The 21,561-nt window shown below is 43.8% G+C and overlaps 1 protein-coding gene across 1 annotated transcript; it reads left to right on the top strand.

Annotated features, from left to right (window-relative positions):
- The first annotated feature begins 744 nt into the window (after nucleotides 1-744).
- Nucleotides 745-18,291, top strand: LOC135426885 (mucin-5AC). Its single transcript, XM_064680211.1, has 8 exons — nucleotides 745-933; nucleotides 5,125-5,604; nucleotides 6,528-6,683; nucleotides 12,302-14,588; nucleotides 15,561-17,082; nucleotides 17,152-17,215; nucleotides 17,846-17,910; nucleotides 17,981-18,291. The coding sequence occupies exons 1-8, from the start codon at nucleotides 760-762 to the stop codon at nucleotides 18,003-18,005; spliced, it is 4,773 nt and encodes a 1,590-aa protein (XP_064536281.1). The 5' UTR covers nucleotides 745-759; the 3' UTR covers nucleotides 18,006-18,291.
- Nucleotides 18,292-21,561: the final 3,270 nt, after the last annotated feature.

Below are 21,561 nucleotides of genomic sequence, written 5' to 3'. Positions count from 1 at the left end.
CACAGTTGTTCCCCAAGTGATTGATAGCCTGTATGTTAGTTATTGTTGTTGTGCAGTAATACCCTGTAACTATGTCAAGTGGCGCGAATGAGTATATGTCGCTCCGAAATTGTTGCCTTTAGATCGAAGTAGGAGGAATGCATGATCATATATACAGCGCTTTGTAATTGATCCTTCCTCGAACTCAGAGAAGCCGAGAAGTATCGATAAATATCGATGCTCAAACTAAGTTTTTCTTCATCAAATATCGTAGCATACTTATAAGAGCTAAAAAAACAACTCAATTATTGCGATATGTTGGCGTAGATTAAGCCCAAATTTCATTTCTTATAAACCTCCCACAGTTCTTCCCAAAAATTAGAAGCAGTAGAAGAAATCATTGAGGGTGTAGCCTGGAACCTTAAGGTTATACACGCCATATAAGAGAACTGAAAACTTCAACAATGCATTTCTCATAGTAAGAAGAAGCACAGCCGCTGCCTCTCGCTGCTGGCTGCAGGGTATCTTCTGCTCTTGTTTATACAGAGCTTCAGAGTGTCCACAACTCGAGCTTTTCTTGGATTTATTGTTGACTGTGGCAATTATGAAAAGCCAAGAAAAGGAAGCTTGCCAATAGCCGTCTAATGTGTTTCCTTCACTCTCTCTCCCTCTCTCTCTCTCTCGCTCGCTCGCTCGCTGTGGGAACGCCTGCAGGAAAACGAAGACGGCAAATTGTGTCAATGTGCATGTGTGATTCCTAGTTGTGCATGCTGAACCGGGATGGATGCGCGCCGACAGAAGCGACTTGGCCCAGCGCCAATTGCATCGTTCGAAAAGTCATTTGAGGACAATACCACGATGGCAACAACAACAACAACAACAGCAACAGCAACAACAACAACTGCAACAACAACAACAACAACAACTGCAACACAGCAGCAACAGCGAATTGCGGTAAGTTTCATATATGTCACACATATGCATACATATGCCCAGTTTGAAGCACATATGCACTTATATATACACTTACACACACACTCGCGTACATGTAATTTGTGGCAGGAGACAGAAATTAATTAACCCAAACATAAAATCACCTAAAGCAACGAACTCTGTAAGCTTGCAAAGAGCTTTGCTCTAGTAGGGAGGAAAGGGGAGGGGGGGGTCGAGTTTTATAGGCACAGCGAGCCGGGTGAATGCTCTGGGCTCTGGTTGAATGCCAAAAACATGCAAATGGCCACTTAAAAGGCAGGCGAACAAAACGCTTTTGGCCAATCAACAAAACGAAGCTTAAGCGTTGCCCACAAATATCATAACAACAACAACAACAACAACAGCAGCAGCAGCAGCGGCAAAAGCCAGCGAAAACGGCAACAACAACAACAACAACAAACAGAACAGTAAAAAGAACTCTCAAAATTATGTGCGGGGGCTGCGGGCGGGGCACAATTGCGAAAATATTTTGACACGCGCCAAATCAAATGTGAAGTGCTCTAAATAATGTCATTTAACAATGGGCAAAGATTGAGAGCAGGAATTGGAAAGAGCTTGTAAAGCATGCATGCGCAACTCTGTGTGTGTGTGTGTGTGTGTGTGCGTGTGTGTCGCGTGAGCGAGGGAGCTGGGGTGGTCAGGGCAAAAACAGCCAAAAAGAAATTCAGCATGCAAAATCATCAGGCGACTGTGGGTCAGAGTAGAGAAGAGAGTAAGAGAGCATGAGGGCATGGCGAGCTTGCACAGTGCGTAGCACACATTTAGAAGCACACAAACGTATCAATTGAAATTCGCAAAAATATATACATATGTACATGAGTATGTGTACTTTAAATAATATTTGATGTGCCTGCATTCCATTTTATTATCAAAAAGAAAACTTTCAAATTAAACCATATAGGAAATTGTTATTAATCTTTGCTATTCAATTCAAGCTAAAAGGCTAAAAGCTGCTCTATTTGTATGCGCAGCACTGTGACCAAAGCTTAGCCAGCTGAACGTGCCGCGGCACTTAGTGAAGCTTTTGCTAAAACGCCTGCTGCGAAGCTTTTATCAGCAACGGCCGCAGCAGCAGCAACGGCCGCAGCAGCAGCAGCAGCAGCAACAGCAACAGCAAATGGCAGCTTTTTGAAATTGCTTACCCTCTGCTGTGAGCGCTGCCAGGCAATAGCCACAAACAGCATAGCATGCTTTTCGGCTGCGGCTCAGTATGACGCTGGCGCTGCGTGCGTGCAGTCTAACGGCATAAACGAAACGAACGAACGGAACATATAGCGACAGAGTGAGAGACTGAGCAAGGAGCGCGAGTGTGGAGTGTGAAGCGCTGAGCGCGCGCGCTACGTACGAACAAACCAAAAAGCAAGCAACGAGCAAAAGTGAACCAACAAAATTTGACTTTCCGTTTCCCTTGCGCCTCGCTGCGTCGCTGACAATTCTCATATTTTTTTGTCGGTTTGCTTTTTTTTTCGGTGGAAAGTTAAGGCAAAAGAAATTAATGAAAAATTAATAAGGACAAGTGGGGGAGCCAGGCAGCAACTATAAAAATACCGATTTAAAAAAAAATACAAAACACACTAAGGCACAGGGCCAAAGAGCAGTAACGGCAAGTTTTGGCACACGGTGAGTAGCAAGACGCGCACATAACGGCAAGATGCCATGTGTATGCGCGGCTGTATGTGTGTGTGTGTATGTGTGTGTACGGGAACAAACATTAACAATAAACACAGAAACAGGAGGACGCAGACAAGCAGCGGCAGCGCCTCTCCGCATGCTGTGGTGTATACAATACATATACACAAACGTATGTGTGTATGTGCTATGTGTGCTGCTGCTTTTATTAAAAATTATAATTATCATTAATATGATGAGGCATTTGCGAACGCGCAGCTTCCAGCAGTAAACAGTATGCAATACCACAAAATATTACGGTTGCCTTTTCGACTGGCCCCATTTGCTGTTTTTTGTTTTTTGTTTTTTGTTTTTTTTTTTAACTGCTTTTTAAAATTCTTGGTGTCCTTTTCTGTACACCACAAAATATTACCAAATTAAAGGCGAACCACAACAATTCGATGAATTCCGTTACCAAGCCGGTTCTTGTTTATTCAAATTAATTACAATTTTTATGTATGCGCCGCGGCATGCGGCGGCTTTCAATGAGCGCACAAGGCGTGTGGGGAGAGAGAGATTGAGAGCGAGCGGGTGAGTGACTCGCACTGAATGAGTGAATGAGTGAGACTGAGACTGGGTGAGTGAGAGCGCAATAGTGAGCGCTAGCACGTGAAGAGCATTGCATATAGTTTCTTTTATTTTTTTTTCCCCAGCATCAGTTTGTTAAATTAATTTTGCTTATATATGTGCGCACGTGTGTGTGTGTGTGTGCGTGTGCGTGTGTTTGGCATGTCCAAGGTTTATGCTGCGCCCCCGCAACACATGTCTCCACACACAGACAATAAACGCATGCTTTTCACCATAGCACACTAGCGCCTCCCCCCCCCCCCCCCCCTCCCCGCTAGGCAATTGTCAATCAGCGCATTCTAGTGACAAACGGGAACGCTTTGGTTGGGCGTAAGGACTTCTCCTTGAACGCATCTAATGCGGCTGCATATGCATTTATGAGTGGGTACTGAGTGATGAAGAGGAACGGGTGGAGGGGGGGGGGGGGGTAATGTGTGCACTCAACATGCCTGTTTGCTGCTCCGCTAAACTATTGCTCTGCTTTGAGGCGAGCGTCAAGGAGGAGATTTTCCAGCTGCGCTTGTTCTAAGTTAAAATTGGATAATTGCATTGACATTGAGGCCCTGTCTCTCTCTCTGTGTGTGTGTGTGTGCGTGTGTTGAGCTGAGGCTGACTTAAGATGAGGTACACTTAATGCTTACCCCGTACCCCCCTCCCCCCCGGGACTTTGGAGCCAGCGCCAAGTTCGAGCTGTGGCAATTGAAATGCTTGAATGCGCATATTTCATGTAATTAGAATATTCATATGCAAAGCTCGCGTCCTCCAAGCTCGCTTTGTGCGTTAATTAAAGAACAGTGTTCAAAAGCGCACCAGAATTGCGGTTAGCTTCAAGTATAATTGCACTTCTTAGTGTTGGGCACTTCAGCAACAGTTAATTATGTCCTTCTGACGAACGACTTACGACTAACGACTGCACAAAATAATCCGAAAACTTGAAATGTATTTTCCTTGTTTTCTCGTCCATGACTTTAAATATTCTCCGCAAAAGATTGTTTTAATTAATAAGCAAAATGCGTTACGTAACGTAATTCGCCCTTAATTAATTTACTTACAGGAAGTACGATTTAGTAGCTAACTAATTAGATTAAGTTAAGCATAATTGAGCATAAGCGCATGTTTTAGTTTATGTCTGTTAATCATGAATTGCATCAAATGATCAAAAAGATATAAGTAACTTTTTCGCGTACAGAAAATAAAGGATATTGAATATAACAAAATGGCAGCAAAAAGTTGAAAAAAAAACTTGTATAATCAATTTAAGATACCTGTATTCAATTACGTGCGAAAGTTTCTGCAATTGAAAGCAACGTAGAAGCTGGAAAGTTAACTCACACAGATTTTATATACTCTGTTTCCCTACACAAAACGAGTATATTGGTTGTTCACATCAAAGTCGGATTATTTTTGAATACCAAACTATAAGTATTCAAAAACTTGGTACAGGCTATATAAAACGCAGAGTAGAACAGAAACAGAGTATTTGCTGGCTGTAAATGTTTTTTTAACTTGTTGCCTTGGTCAAATTCAGTTCGGCAGAAAAATTCAATTATAAAACGTGCTGACATTTTTGGACGCCAGCTAAATTCATAGGAAAAAAAGATGCAATGCCTAGTGTGCATAGTGTGGGAAAACGGGCAAAGATAAAATTGGACAGCGAGAGCCAAAAGGATGATATTAATTAAAAAAATCACATGCTATGATAACCATAAAGGAATTAAAGCTAATTGTGATTGGATTTTACCGGAGAGTTGTGTGTGTGTGTGTGTGTGAGCGGAGGGGAGAGGGGGGGGAGAGGAGCATGTGACAGCACGGGACTGGCAGCCAGTGTTGCTAAGCGACGCATAGTTGCACGCTTTCGGTTTCAATTTGCAAACCGTATATCAGATTCATGTGAGCCAATCTTTCTACCCATTGCAGATGATGGAACAAACGTTGCGCAAACAACAAACAACGACAACTCGCAATCCCAATCCCAATACCAATCCCAATGCCAATCCCAATCCGAACGCTAGCGAAGCGTTAAGCATATCGGGTGCACTGGCCAGCAGCAGCTCCTCGTCCTCATCCTCCACGTCCACCGTCTCGTCGGCCACCTGCTCCGGCAATGCCAGCATCGTTGCCAAGCAACGTCCACCGCCGCTCAAAACGGCAACGGCGACCGTCACCAAAACCCTGGTCAGCAGCAACGAGGGCGGACACCCGCTCTCCATTCCAATGGGCAGCGCTGCAGCTGGCGGTGCAGCTCCTGGTCCGGGTGCTGCGGGTGTCGCCAGCTATCGCGGCGCCGCGACATTGACCACGCCCTCAACGCCACGCATCGAACTGAGCCGCGCCTCCAGTTCGTCCCACCACGAGGAGGATAGTCGCGAGAGCAGTCCGGAGAACGTGTTCGAGCAGGTAAGAGATTTGCCGCATTCTTACAGTTGCACCCGGCGGCAACTAGTTCGCTTAGTGGCTAGTAGCTTGGCTTCTAGAGCAGCAGCAACAACAACAACAACAACAACAACAACAACAACAGCAACAACAACAACATACAATTGACTTTGGCAAGCCGAAGCTTTAATACCCTTGCAGCCAAATGGGACGCCGCACACGTCTCTCCCTCTCTCTCTCTCTCTCTCTCTATAAGATATAGTTGTCCGACTTGTCCGATGGATTTTGTCTTACCTTTTGGCAGGAGGAAGCAGCTGCATCTGCATTTCGTGCACCTGGCTAAAGCAGATCTGAATCTTACTCAACGTAGGCGATCTTTTGACCATATCCGTAATACCCTCTGCAAGGGTATCAAAGCAGCTCAAACACACGTCGGCTTTGCAGTCGCAGTCGCAGTCGCTGCCGCAGTCGCAGTCGACGTCGCATTTAAAGACTCATTTTGTGCTAATTATTTGTACTTTGTTCTGGTTTTTTTTTCACTTATATTTTACTCTCTCTTACTGTGTCTCTCACTCTCTCTCTCTCTCTCTCTTTCTCTCTTTCGCTCCCTTTCTCTCTCTTTCTGCCTACACCAACCTGTGCACGCACACTTATACACGCAAACACACACGCACACGCACACCAATGCAATGCACAAAAATTGGCTGTCGATTTGTTAATTTGCCTTTTCCTTTCCTTTTTTTTTGTATTTATCTTCGCTTCCCACTCACCCCCCCCCCCCCCATTGCTTCTTCCCCCCGCATGCTTTCTGCCATAAACTTAACTTGCAAAAAATTGCTATGTGTATGTCCGTGTGTGCGTGTGTGCTGGGTGTGTGTGTGGGTGTGTGTGCTGGGTGGTTACTGTGTTTAACTAATGCTATGAAGGTCGGCACTGGCACCCTACAGGAAACCATTGGCCTCGGTTTTCGTGAGGAGGGGGCCTTGGAGTTGCGCAGCTCCACCGAGGAGCTCTTCTTTATGGATCCAGAGCAGAAGAAAGAGGAGCAGGAACGCCTGCAGCAGCAACAACAACAACAACAGCAACAACAACAGCAACAGCAGGTAAGTGGCTCGAAATGCGATCGGAGCGGAAGGGAAAGCTAATTACGTTCATGCTAGATCGTAATTAATATTGCTTTTCTAGTTGATCGTATCAGGATGTCAGCTTGATCAGCAACTGATCGAAAATAAGTATAAGCCCAGTAGTTCGGCTTTGTTCTTCTCTCAAACGAATTTTGCATTTCCCTTCAGTTTTGGTAGACATACATATCTAGACAATAGGAGCGGGATGGTGGAGGGGGGGGGGGGTGGGGTTGGTTAGCTATAAAATGAAAGACTTGATCTGGTATATACTTTTCTGGTTTGTTGTCTTTAGCCGTTAAAACCTCAAAAGTTTGCTTAGAGAACACGATTTTGTTATCGACTTGTATCGATTGCCTGGACGTGGCGAGTTATCGATTATCGATAACAAGCTTGTAGAAGGAACTACGCTCCAATTTCAAGTCTCTAGCTCTTAAAGGTTCTTTGTTATCGATTTTTATCGATTGCCTAGACAAGGCGAGTTATCGATTATCGATAACAAGCTTGTAGAAGGAACTACGCTCCAATTTCAAGTCTCTAGCTCTTCTGAAAGGTTCTTTACTTATTATCCATTTCCCATTGGGTTCCGGGTTACAAAACCCGGGCTTAAGTTGACAGCTTAACCACATCCACATCTTCCTCAAAAGTTGTTGACTTTAAGCCAAAACGATAAGGTTCGTTTCAAAGCAAAAGTAAAACTGCAATTGCGATCTCGAACCGGTTCGAGCCGGCTTGCGGCCACGCCCAACTGCAGTTGGGAAGAAACGTATATTAACTGGAGAAGCTTGCTTTTCCCGTTTAAATATCATCTTGTGCTCGAACTGGCAACTTCCTGACCTTTGCATAAAACCGCAGAAAACGCAACAACGAGAAGTTGCAGCAGAACAGTTTCAGCGTTGCCAGATTTTAAAAAGGGATGAAGAGGCGAGGGAGAGAAAAATGACAGAAAGGAAATTGAAATACTTAGCATGGCATTGATGTGCCCAAAGCAAGTCAAGAGCAGCAACAGCAGCAGCAGCGCCGGATACGAACTTAAATTAATAATTTAAAATTACAACCTGTGGGCCAGGGTACGGGCTTTGGAAATTGCAACAGCAAACGGAAGTCACAAGTGGGTGGCCATGGACCGACAATTGACTGACAGCTAACAACTCCTGGCTGGAGCACCTGGCAAGCACCTGACCGAACTGACTGTAACAACTGCAATCTGAACAGGCAGCAGCGAGCGAAGGGCAAACTTTCAATATATCAGTTGACAAGTGCAGCCACGACAACAGCAACAGCAGCAGCAATAACAGCGGCATGCCCGACGCACAAATGCCCTTAAATCAGATCTGAAATATATTCAATTAAATTGTCCAATGAGTCACTTTGAGTATACCTATCTCAGTACAAATATCAAATACTCAATGATACATTGATGAGTCTCTTCGAGTATATCTATCAAACAAATGAGTACTTAGTACAAATGTCAAATACTCAATGATACATTGATGAGTCTCTTTGAGTATATCTATCAACCAAATGAGTACTCAGTACAAATGTCAAATACTCAATGATACATTGATGAGTATCTTTGAGTATATCTATCAAACAAATGAGTACTCAGTAGTACTTACTTCCAAAATGTCAGGAGTATCTTTGAGTATGCATATAGTGGGAAAATGAGTAGTACTGAGTTAAAACCCCGGAACTATAAAAGTATCTTCAAATATGAATATATCACAGAAATGGACAATGTTGAGTTGTAACACACAAAATTATATTACTATGGATATATTTTTCAACAGAGTAGTACTGGCAATACCCAAAATAATAAGAGTATCTTAGAGTAAGTGAATCTCAAGCAAATATAAGTTCCAAATTAATGTGAGTAGCTGTAAGCAGTATTAATGAGCAGTATATTTTAGGATATTTAAAAAGTGTATTTAAACAAAAATAACGACTAAAATAGGAAATAGAAAAAATATGTTTTAATTAGCGAAATGTGCAAATGCTGCCTAACGACAAGTTTAGAAAAAAAATCCCAATTAATAGTCGTAGCTTCTACATTTAAATATAAACAAAATTGTACACAGCTTTCAGCTAGAGAACGTGAGTTAGAACTCTAGAGGCAGACAAAACTTTATTGTAACGAGCGGAAAACGGAGAGCGACCAAGTCCATTAATTGAAATTGCGGCAAAGTGGTAACCCTGGCAACAGCAGACCATCCGCTGCTGCTGCTGCTGCTGCTGCTGCCGTCCTTCTTGTTGGAACGAAAGTTCGTGTGAAAATAATCAAAACAAAATGTTGCGCCAACTGCCACAGCCGTTCCAAGAAAAACTTATTAATGCAGCTGCCACCAGAAGTTGTCTATGCCCATCCACAGCTACCCATCTACCGACCTCTTACGCCAGCCACCTCGCCATGCATCGCCAAGTTTTCAATTTGTCAGGATCCACTGTTCAGGAGTAATTGAGAAGTTTAATATAGCGAATCAACTTAACTGCGCTTAATAAAAAAACTTGGCACAAAAGAGGGTCAATTGAAAAGCTAGTTGAGATGATTATAATAATGATTTTTCCGGTTAGGATATGTCTCTGCCGAAAGAGAGTCAATAAGTTTCCGTGCATTAAAAAGTTTCGCAAAGTATAAATTGCTTTAATAATAGAGATGAGGGAACTTCTTAATGACAACGACAATGACAATGACAATGACAATGACAATGACAATGACAATGACAATGACAATGACAATGACAATGACAATGACAATGACAATGACAATGACAATGACAATGACAATGACAATGACAATGACAATGACAATGACAATGACAATGACAATGACAATGACAATGACAATGACAATGACAATGACAATGACAATGACAATGACAATGACAATGACAATGACAATGACAATGACAATGACAATGACAATGACAATGACAATGACAATGACAATGACAATGACAATGACAATGACAATGACAATGACAATGACAATGACAATGACAATGACAATGACAATGACAATGACAATGACAATGACAATGACAATGACAATGACAATGACAATGACAATGACAATGACAATGACAATGACAATGACAATGACAATGACAATGACAATGACAATGACAATGACAATGACAATGACAATGACAATGACAATGACAATGACAATGACAATGACAATGACAATGACAATGACAATGACAATGACAATGACAATGACAATGACAATGACAATGACAATGACAATGACAATGACAATGACAATGACAATGACAATGACAATGACAATGACAATGACAATGACAATGACAATGACAATGACAATGACAATGACAATGACAATGACAATGACAATGACAATGACAATGACAATGACAATGACAATGACAATGACAATGACAATGACAATGACAATGACAATGACAATGACAATGACAATGACAATGACAATGACAATGACAATGACAATGACAATGACAATGACATAACAATGACAATGACAATGACAATGACAATGACAATGACAATTATGAAAATATTGATGATATTTATTTATTATTTTAGAAATAATAAACAGTATCTGATTCTGCGGAAATTGCTGTCCAAAGCCGTCTGCTTTTGGCACAGAGGCCACAAAGCGGAAAACTGTTGACCTGCCCGCTCTTTGCCAGGTTAATTAAATTCTTGTCGGTAACAGATACGCCAACTACGGGCTCTTGGCGGCTTGATGGATTAGCAAGTGGCTGGAAATTAATTTTTTTTATTAAAAGCACGCCAGCCACAGCAGAGCGCAAAACGGACAGCCTTGGCCAGCTCGCCGATGTTCACAACTTTTGCAAAATAGTCTGTGGCTGGGAGGCCACGCGAAACTCGAATTTATTAGCCATGCCGAAGCCATTATGGCTTGTTAAAAGCTAACATTTGCGCATTGCAATACATAATCAATGCGTTAATTGCAATAACCAGTCACATCTGATTCGTTAAAAACTTTATAAGTTCGTTAGTGACTCGTTAGTTGCAATGTCAATCAGTTGCACGCCCCGATGACGGGGTTTAAAACATTTTGGGCTGCATAGCCCCGCCCACGAATAAACCAATTTTCCAACTGTCTGCTCCAATTAAATATTAAAATTCGATTCGGATAACTGCTGCAGCTGACATTTCACCCAACTGTGAACCAGCCGGTTTGTGTCGCAGTTACTAATTCATTTATTTCACATTGGGTCACATTGTTTTTGTTTCTGTGTGTTGTTTTTTTTTTCGATTTTGGTCACATTTCGCACAGCTCTTTCGAGTGCTTTGCATGTTCTTGAATTCCCATCGAGTCCACTATTCTAACAAATAATATTAGCTTGCTTGCATGTTTTGTTTGGCCCCTTCTCTCTATACATCTCTCTCTCTCTCTCTTTCTCTCTCCTTTTCTCTCTCTCTCTCTCCTTTCTCTCTCTAACTCTATCGCTTTGAGTGTCGAAGTGCTGTTGACATGCGATTGAATGCAAGTCTGAGATTGTGTTTTGGGTAATGCGCTTCTCTTTTTGTCAATCTTTAAAGTGGCATTTGGATTGCTTGATATACCCTGTAATCGATGCCATCATGTCCGTCCGACTATAGAAATACGAAAGTGAAAACTAAGGAGGAAGTATGATAGTTGCATATCAAGTTATCGATAACACGATAGCTGCCTGGGAAAACGATGAAAACTTATTTCCAAATTATTCTTAGCACATTTTTCTTAGAGTTTAGCTTCTAGTGGTAACAATATTTGTTAGAAACTTAACTTATTTCTTGCTAATTTTACAAATTTCTTTAAAATTGATAAATATCGATTTTGAAAACCAAGTCTTGGATTAAATACAAAACAAACTATCAATTATCAGCCACAAAATCGATAAATATCGATGATTTACATATCTCGAAGATTTTGAAAGCCAGCTACAGCAGATTGAACCTTTTTTTTTGCCCAGAAAGCATCAACTTATAAAGCATATATCACTTTTGGTGTGTTTGATTATTGGGTAGATACACTTATGGGAAAGCCATATTGGCGATCCGAAAAGTAACCAAAGTTTAGAAAAAAACGTTGCGAAAGTTATTTAAGAGTAAACATTTTGGGAATGTTGAGAGAAAAAGCTGCTCAAAGTGTGCAGTAGGCTAATTTATATACAATATATAATATATATAGGGTATCTTTTAGTCGGTCAGTTTCGACTAGAGCGCAGCTCTTCAGACCTTTCAGCTGGCTAATAAATGCATTTGTATATACACTTATATAATCTATATAGGGTATCTTTTAGTCGGTCAGTTTCGACTAGAGCGCCTCTCTTCAGACTTTTCAGCTGGCTAATAAGTGCATTTGTGTATACACTTATATAATATATATAGGGTATCTTTTAGTCGGTCAGTTTCGACTAGAGCGCAGCCCCTCAGAGCTTTTTGTGCGTTGTCGTCTTGAACGTCGCCTCGGGCGACAATAATCCTGGTCGAGCTGTCGTCAGCTTGGTTAAACATTCACTGATGACTCTTCCTTCTTCCTTCTTCTTCCTTCTTCCTTTTCGCCTTGTCGCCTTTTGGCTTATTGGTTCTGGCTTGTTGGCGGACAGGCGAAGCGGACGTCGCCGCACATCTTCAAGTTCGACGAGCACCAGAGCTATCTGCAGCAGCATCAGCGCAAGGACTCGGCCAGCTCGGAGGTGGCCGCCCTGCTGTGCATCTCCGGCCGCACCAGCCGCATCTCGAGCGTCGGCAGCCAGGGCTCGGCCGTTAGCCGCCTGTCGGCCGTCTCCTGCGTGTCGCGCTCACCGTCGCCGCATCGCATGCTGCTGGAGACATCCTTTTGCGGACCAAAGCCTGTCGAGGGCACGGCTGGCGGCGGCGGCGTCGGCGGCGGCAGCAATGCCTCGACTGCGCCCAGCTCCGCCCAGAGCCTGGCGGAGGCGACGCTCGTCGTCGAACAGCTGCTGCTGGCACGCACCAGACATGATCCCACCCAGGCAGTGCTGGCCGAGGGCATACAGCTGCAGCCGGCCAGCACAGCGGCACGCCGCAACAAGCCCACCAGCCTGGCCAATGACAGCAGGCCCAGCACAAGCTCAGCCAGGCCCGGCGTTGGCATTATGGGCGCCCAGCGGCGCAGCACCAAGAGTCCCGGTCAGATGGTTGTGGGCAAGACGGCTAGCGGCACGGAATATATACGCATCAATCTGCGTCCGGATCACATGTACAGCGACAAGGGCATTGCGGCCAATGAGCGCGTCGTCGAGGCGCCCAATCAGCTGGCGCCCGTCTACTCGCAGTCGCAGACGAAGCCCGCCTCGCTCAGCCTGCAGGGCAGCGGGCTGGATGAGCATCGTCTCACGCCGACGGCCAGTCCGAAGTTATCGCGGCATGTTATGCGCCTGACCAGTCGCTCGCCCTCGCCGGCGGCGGCGCCAGGCGGCGTCTCGGTCTCCCGGAAGAGTTCGTTCAGCTCGCTGTTCCGGCTCGGCAAGGACTCGCCGGACTCGCCGCGCGAGGCCAACCGTTCGCGCAGCAAGAGCAAAGAGCGACCATCGACGGCGATGGCACTGACCCACGCCGGAGCCGGAGCCGTAGCCGGAGCCGGTTCACAGAATGTGACGCCCAGCAAACAGAAATCGGTGCTGGCCATTTTTAAGCCGGGCAAACGGGGCAGCAGCGCCGGCACGGATGCCACCAAAAGCTCCAAGAGCTCCTCGCCCATCGATTGCGCTGAGCCGCCGCCACCGCCGCCGCCAGCGCCCGGCTCCGGCAACGGCAACGGCGGACGTAATCGCACGCCGGCCGGATCACGGCCAAACAGCCGGCTAAGGTACTATGATGAGCCCGTCGAGGGCTACATACACATACCGCTGCATACGCCGCCCGAGGAGCGGGAGGCGCGCACTCTGCTCGCGGGCATACAGCAGCTGGTGGCGCCATCGCCGCCGCCCATCGAACGGCCGCGAATCCTTGGTGCCGCCGTCACGGCAGCCACAATGCCGGCTCCAGCTGGTGCCGGTGCGCCCATCACGGCCAGCCAGCTGGCCGCGGCGGCGGCTGCACTGCGTCCGGTTGGTCAGCGCACTGCGTCCGCACGGCCACGCGCCGATCTGGATGCAATACAAACGCAGGAGGAAGCGGAATCCAAAGAGACGCTGCAATCGGTGGGCCGGATCGCTGGGAATGGATTGCGCGAGAATGGGCTGGCCGAAATGCAGCGTCTGGCATCGGTGGACAGCACGCAGAGCGCCGGCGAGCCGCGTCTGGTGCAGACGGTGGCCACCGTCAATGCGCCGACGGAGGATGCCGCCGCCAAGGAGCGGCGGCGTCTGCTGTTCGCCACACGGCTCGGCTCCGGCAGCCAGGAGCAGCTCTTTTCCACACAGTTCAGCATCTCGAAAACGGAGAGCCAGTCCAGCCAGCTGTCCGAGCAGGTGCAGCCGCCCGATTCCGGCTCAACGGCCTCCGACTGCACCACGGACGGACTGCAGCGCCAGGGCACCGTCATCCGGCGCACAGATGCCACAGCTCGGCCGACGGCGCCCTCCACCAGCTCCGAGGAGGAGGAACAGCCACCCGCTGCCATTGTTGTCAGCGCCGCCGTCGTTGTCATGCGCTCCAAGCACAAGTCCTGCTCCAACTCCGAGGAGGAAGCAGCTGCAACAACAACAACAACTCCGATTGCTTCTTCTTCTTCAGCTGCCCCCCCGTCCGCCGATGTGCGGCATTCGCGCTACCTCGAGAGCTTCGATGTGCGCAAAAAGTATCACGAGAACGTGACTGACCATGTGACTGGGAATGTGACTGGGAATGTGACTGGGAATGTGACCGGAAATGTGACGGGAACTGTGCCGCGCAAGCCCAAGCGACAGAGCGTGCCGGAAGCGAAGCGTAAGTACATGAATCAACATCTTATCCATGCATGCGAAACAATTCCGCCCATTTCGGTGGAAACAGGGTGAAACATGAACTGAAAACGAGTGTTAAGGCCAGAGACCTAAAGCTTCGAATATTAACTTGGTAAAGTCTATATATCCCAATCACAATTGATCACATTTTCGATCAATTTTTGCAAATTTTGGATTGGACTCGATCTTTGGGGCTGGACGTGAAAATGTTGTTGAACTGGAAAATATAGGAAAACATAAATAATAATAAACAAATAGCAAGTATATTGCAAGCTTATATGCTCGTTTTCAGCTTCGGAACAGAGTATAAATATACGCTAGCTCATTTACATTTATTGAAATTCGCTTTCCTCGTGTTATAATTTCCCGCAAATTCATGAATATTCATTTTGAATCAATTAACTCACTTTGATAATTATTTTGTTGATAAAACGAATGCATTAAATGATTTTTATAAATCTTACTTAGTTTCACGTTTAAGCGTGAAACATGCGTGAATTGAAAGTTGAAGGCTGAAGACAGCAATTTTCCGATTCAAATCCCGAACGTGAAAGTGAATTTGCCGAAAATTGAGCCAACTTCGTAGACAAATTTGATATCGTGACTTGTAGATTCCCCATATTAAGGTCATTTTTCGCATGGTTTCCAATAACTAACGCTAGTTTTCCACTCATTTTTCACGCTTAAGCGTGGAATTTCTGAAAAGCCAGCTGTGTGTCGATTCCAGAGGAATTTCTAAGCAATTGAAAATAAATGAATTGAATACTCTAGAATATTTATTGATCAAGCTGATGAAATTTTGGAAAGTGAATGAAGCAAGCGTTGAATTTGAAGAACTTTCGAATCGAATCGAATAATAAACATTTTTTGAGGCATTCTCGCATTCTCGCACTGAACGAACGCTGTGCATTGTATTTTGCTTTGGAACTCGGAGATTAAATTTATTTTTTAATTTTTTTTTTTTGCCGCCTGTCGAAACTGAGTAGAATTATACGATTGAGCAGATTGTGGCTAGCCATGTCTTATATCCGGGTGCTGTCTAATTCCGAGTCAACGTATTCCAATTTTCTAGCAATGCCAGAGCCGGAACCGGAACCGGAACCGGAACTGAAGACGGAGCTGAAGACGGAGCTGAAGACGGAGCTGGAGATACAGTCGGAGCCGCAGGAGCTGTACGAGCTGGAGGATCTGTCGCCACCGCCGCCCGGCGAACGCTCGGAGCGACAGTCGACGGACGAGCACGAGCACGAGCCGATCGAGTCGTCGGAGAGCGAACGCGACTCGGACATGGCGGGCAGCTCGTCAATGGCGACGGCGGTGCCGATGGGCGCAGATGGCAAGCGTCATCATTTTCCGCGCAACGTGTGCATGATCGAGGAGCACGAGAGCACCGGCCTCGTCTCGAACGAGTCCTTCGACGATGAGCTGCCATATGTGCCGACCACGCTGCCGGAGGAGCGGGCCCAGGGCGTGCCGCTAATCCCGATGAAGGAGCGCGCCAATATGGAGCTGAGGACATGTCCCGTCGATCGGCCGCGCTCGACAACGCCGCTGAATCCCTCCCATTTGGAGGAGTACTGTACGGGCATTATGACGCCGCAGGAGTCGCCGCACGCTAACCACGAACTGGATGCGGGCTATGCCGGGCCCGTTCGTGGCGAGAAGCTGCGCATTAGCCTGCCGCGCAAGGATGCGGCCATCAAGGATAAGGCGCAGAGCACAAAGTCGCCGCGCCGCATCTCCAATGCCAGCGGCAAGTCCTGGTTCGAGTTCGCCGAGGAGGGTCTGCGCGCCAACCACAATCTCGAGCGCAAGGATTCCAACAAACAGCTCCTGCCGGCCACACCAACTGGCCAAAGTCAGGGCCAAAGTCAGGGCCAAAGTCAGGGCCAGGGGCAAGCGCCGAGCATGCCCGCCAGCCTGGAGGAGCCGAAGCCGAAGGCATCGACACAGCGCAAGCTGTCCGGCCACTGGATTGACTTTGAGAACATACCCGAGAAACGTAAGCCGGCCAAGCGGATCACCACGCTGCCAAAGGAGACAATAACAACGACCACAACGGCGGCCATAACGAGTGCATCGTCGGCCTCCGGCTGTGCCACGGCACATCGCAGCTCCTTCGGCCATCCGCATGCCCATCATGGCCACAGCCACAGCCACAGCCACAGCCATCATCATCAGCAGCAGCAGCAGCAGCAGCCGCGCCAGGATGCGGCCTCTGGGGACAAGCTGCACTACAACTACGTCAAGCCGGAGGACTGCCAGTGCGAGTGCCACGAGGCAGAGCGTGGCGAATCCTCTGCAGCCACAGCCACAACCACAACCAACACAGCTGACCAGGACAAGGATGTCAGCACTGAGACGGGCACGGGCACGGGCACGGGCACGGGTAGCGATTCGCTGGCTTCCGTTGAGCTGGTGCAGCAGGGCGAGGATATGTTGCCGCTGCTCGAGCCCGAAGCGTCTGCGGAGACCAGGTAATAGCGCGCACATGCAACGCAGAGGTAAGCATTGCATTCAATAATGCCCTTAAATCTCTTCCAAAGAGTCGACACAAATGAGCCGCTGCCACCGCCAGCCCGTCACGGCAACAAGAGCACAGGTCAAAGGGTAAGTCGGCGAGCGTTCGTGAGATCGGAAAACATTTCGGCATGCAACTCTGGACAAACTGTTCAGCTAATCAACAAGCAAGACGCTCTGCCGGACATGTCCGCAACGTTGTCTGTTAGACATGAACATTTGTGAGTGTAATACTGGGCGTATGTGCGACAACACGTCAGCTCTTCTGTTGCGAAAAATGAGAGCAGAGACAATTTTGAAAAAAAAAAAAAGAGAGCTGATATTTCACTCGGAAGCTCGCAAGCTGACAGATACGAAATTTACGCGACCCACAACATGCTGCTATCTCGCTCTCGCTCTCGCTCTCGCTCTCACTCTCTTTCGATCGTGCGCACACTCATCACAGCCAGCCTCTTTTTGCTATGACACGCATCTATGCAAGCATACTTTATTGCAGAACTGGAGACATTCCACTCTCCACTCTCCACTCTCTCTCTCTATCTGCTGTAACACTTCTCTACTACACGCACAATGATTGCGCTTACAGCTAATCTCTCTTTCTCGCTCTTTCACGTATTACACTCATGTTGTTCTTCCCCCTCTCTCTCTCTCTCTCACTCTCTCACTCTCACACTCTCCTTAACCGGCTTTCTCTCTCTCCCATTTAACATGTCCACTCAGATGGAGGAGTTTCCACGTCGCGACGCTGCAACCAGCTCCAGAAATCGCAAGTTTCCCGATAGAAAGTAAATTCTTTTCCTCGCTCTAATTCATTCAATATTTATTTTCGTACTTACCTAACTATTGCATCTTCAGGGTAGCGAAAAAATGCACTCAATAAGCTAAAGGCCAACAAAAACAAAAACAAAAAACAAAGAAAAAGATAAAGATAAAGTCCTTGGCTCGGATATCCTTAATGTATGTACCTCAAGCAGTGCGGTTGTTACAAGCAAAACAAAATGAAACCCAAAAACAAAAACGAACAAAAAGTCGAGAAAGTAAAATGAGAAGAAAACCCAAAAATTTAAAGGGGCATCACATCGAGTATTTCCCTTCGATTCTATTCGCTAAATATATATACATATATACACTTACCTACGATTACTTGAAAGTGCGAAAAACAACAATTAACTCAATATTTAACTAATACCTAGACCGACTATATATACACTATACACACATATATATATATATATATATATATATATATAATATATATGGATATACGGCAAATGCCAACTGCTTTTGGGAGTTATTCGCTGGCAAATTTGATGTGATCTTGATAATGTTATGATTTATAGTCTACTGTATATCTGTATCTATATCTACATAGAGTATTATGATAATCGGATAACTGAAAATCTGTTGTAACTGTAACTGTAACTGTAACTGTAACTGCAACTGTCAGATCCTAAGTATTGTGTATTGTGTAGTTGTTACCCATATTTAGCTCAGATCAAATAACTCAATTCTGTTAAAGCTCAACAGTCGAACAAGGCGGGTGGGTGTGGCACTCGCCCAGCAAAGATATGTATGTATGTGTGCGTATAACATATGTATAATGAAACTAAATAACAAGTCTGAAGACTGACAACTGGCAACCCTGACAGCATCTCTATATGTACTTTATAACCACCCACCAAAGCAGATAACTATGCCCAGCCTGTGCCTGTGCCTGGCCTATTGCTTGCATTCACTAGTCTGGCAGCCCTGGCTAGCCTAGCATAACCAGCAATTCCTGCAGCCCTGGCCAGCAGCCGTTTTCCTCCAGCCACGGTTTATGCTTTCGATTTAAAGAGTATTATGTAATATTAAATAGCCACTGCCAGCATTTTATTTTAGTATTTATTACAATTATTTTTTAACATGTTTTTAAGATATTATCATTTTTATTTTAAATTTTTTTTTATCTATTTTTTTTTTATTTTATTTTATTGCTAATTTATTAATAATTTTTTTTTATTGTTTAGTTTATGTATATACATATATAGTGGTCTATATTATTTTTATTTTTTATTTTTTTTTTAATACTGGTATGAAGCGTATTAAATTTTTTAATTTGATTGTTTGTCATATATTTATTATATTATATTGGATTTTTATTTTATTTTTTATTATCATTATTAATTATTTCATTTTTTTTTCAAGTTTTTCTTTTTATTATTATTATTTTTTATTATTGTTCTATTTATTTATTTTTAGTATTTTTTTTTTTTTTTTTTTTTTTGTATGATACGTATTATTTTTTTCGATTATTTAGTCGGTTGCTCGTCTGGAAAATTGTAACCAGTTTTCCTTGAACACAATTCCGGCGGCAGGTTCATGCGCAGTCGACTGCGACTTATCATGTAAAGCCAGATTGTCAGTTGAATAAAAAAACACATACTACATATATAAAAAAGAACTTAAAAAACGAAAAAAACTTTAGCTAGTATTTAAATACAAAATTGATATTAGCGCAACGGACATTCATTTAATGGAAACAGAATAGGAGAAAGAAGCAGACGCGGAAACGGAAACGGAAACGGAAACGGAAAAGCATAATAATAATTAGGTAAATTATACAAATACGAAATAAATACACATAGAAAACAAATAAAAAAAAAATAACTTTAAAATGTACTCAAAACAAAAACAGTGCAAAAATTAGGAGTTTTTTTTTTTTCGGCACTGAAATACCCAAATACAATTTTTGTATGGATCTTATGAGGAAATTGGAAAAACTTAAGGAAAAGTGTTTGTTTGTTTGTTTTTTTTTTTTGTAGAAACTAAACTTGAAGAACAAGCACAAAATGCACTTGAAATGAAATGAAAATAAATAAAAATAATAATCATAAGAAATTATGCAAAATGTTACAAATTTGTACAATAATTTCAACAATATATATATCTATGTATATATATATATATATTGTATTGTATAACTATAAACATTTATATAGATTCCTTTCGACTTTTTGACTCTTCTTTTTCGGCATACGGTTATTAATGCTTCACACGTTTGTATACCTATATATATATTAATATATATATATATATATATTTATAAGTTATGTTTTTTTATAAGCTATTGTATTACCTTAAACGGAACTAACAAAAGAGAACTTTAAACGCTGATTAAATAATTAACCCGAAATACGAATACGAATACGAAGAGCAAAACTGTTGTTAAAAAAAAATGCATTTAAATACAGAACAAATATTTGAAATCGAATAAACAAAACCAAAAATCAACTTAAATTGTTACAAATTTAAACAAAAAAAAAAAACAACAATTTCAACATTCATCTATGCAAAAAAAAAACAACAAAAAAAATAAGAAAAACGTTTGAAGTCAAAGGTCAATGTACGAGTCTATGCACTTTCATTATTTAACAATTCATATAGATAAACTTAAGTACGTGAACAAGAAAATCTGAAAATCAGCAGAAACCGAAAATGAGAAAAACCCAAAGTCAAAAAATAAAAAAAATAACAAACATTAATTGAAAATTATTCATTAAAGTGAACGAAGAAAAATTTCAAAAAACAATAAAAAAAAAAAAAAACAATAAACAAATGCCGCAGTTTGATTTACTTAAACTGGGCGGGCATAAGTCCGGGGACCAAATGCAAATAACACTACACAAAGATATTCCGGTAAGTCGCATGCGGTACAACTGATAAGCAATGATATCTATAGACCATGTAATTAGTATGTTTGCATTTGGCTCTGATACTCGTCTGGCCGTTGTCAATTTGTCATGATTATAAATTGTTAAACACACATTATGTGTATATTCGTTTAAGCACTGCATATTTCACCTGCAATTATGCAATCAGTTTCCGTTAGAATCAACGAAAAAGTACACAAGAGAACCCAACCAAGGTTGCCACTTGGCGAAATTTGATTTCTAACCATTTTGTGTATTTTTTGTTTTCATACAAATCGTAAGTATTTGGAGATTGGCCGCACAAAATGTATCAAAATAAGATCCAGTGTGGATAAAGCCGATATCCATTATATTTACAACACTTGGAGCGTTGCGCTTATCATCAAATCGCGCAAAGCACAAGCAACGCACTGTGTAAACATTCACATGGCACAACTGACCCGCACAACAGCGCACGCGCGCTCTCACGTTCTCTCTCTCTCTCTCTCTCTCACGTGCTGGCACATGGCTCATGCTCTCCGCAACAATGGCGCTCAAAAAATTAGAAGCGCTTAAAATGTGCATTGTCGAATTTAGGCAGCAGCATCTACATTTTGCTGTGTCCACTATTTGAAAATCTTAAGTGCATTTTATTTATTATATTTTACAAATAAAAAGTAATCAAAAAAAGTAACAAAGCTGTCGCTGTTCTCGTTCGTTCTTTGCCTAACCCTACAAACTGCATTCCTTTAGTTGACCTATTCA

The sequence above is a fragment of the Drosophila montana genome, unplaced genomic scaffold, assembly GCF_035044405.1.
Source record: "Drosophila montana isolate Dmon_TW-CO22-7 unplaced genomic scaffold, ASM3504440v1 contig_2106_1, whole genome shotgun sequence".
Lineage (NCBI taxonomy): Eukaryota > Metazoa > Arthropoda > Insecta > Diptera > Drosophilidae > Drosophila > Drosophila montana.
This window is presented reverse-complemented; position numbering and strand designations above follow the sequence as displayed.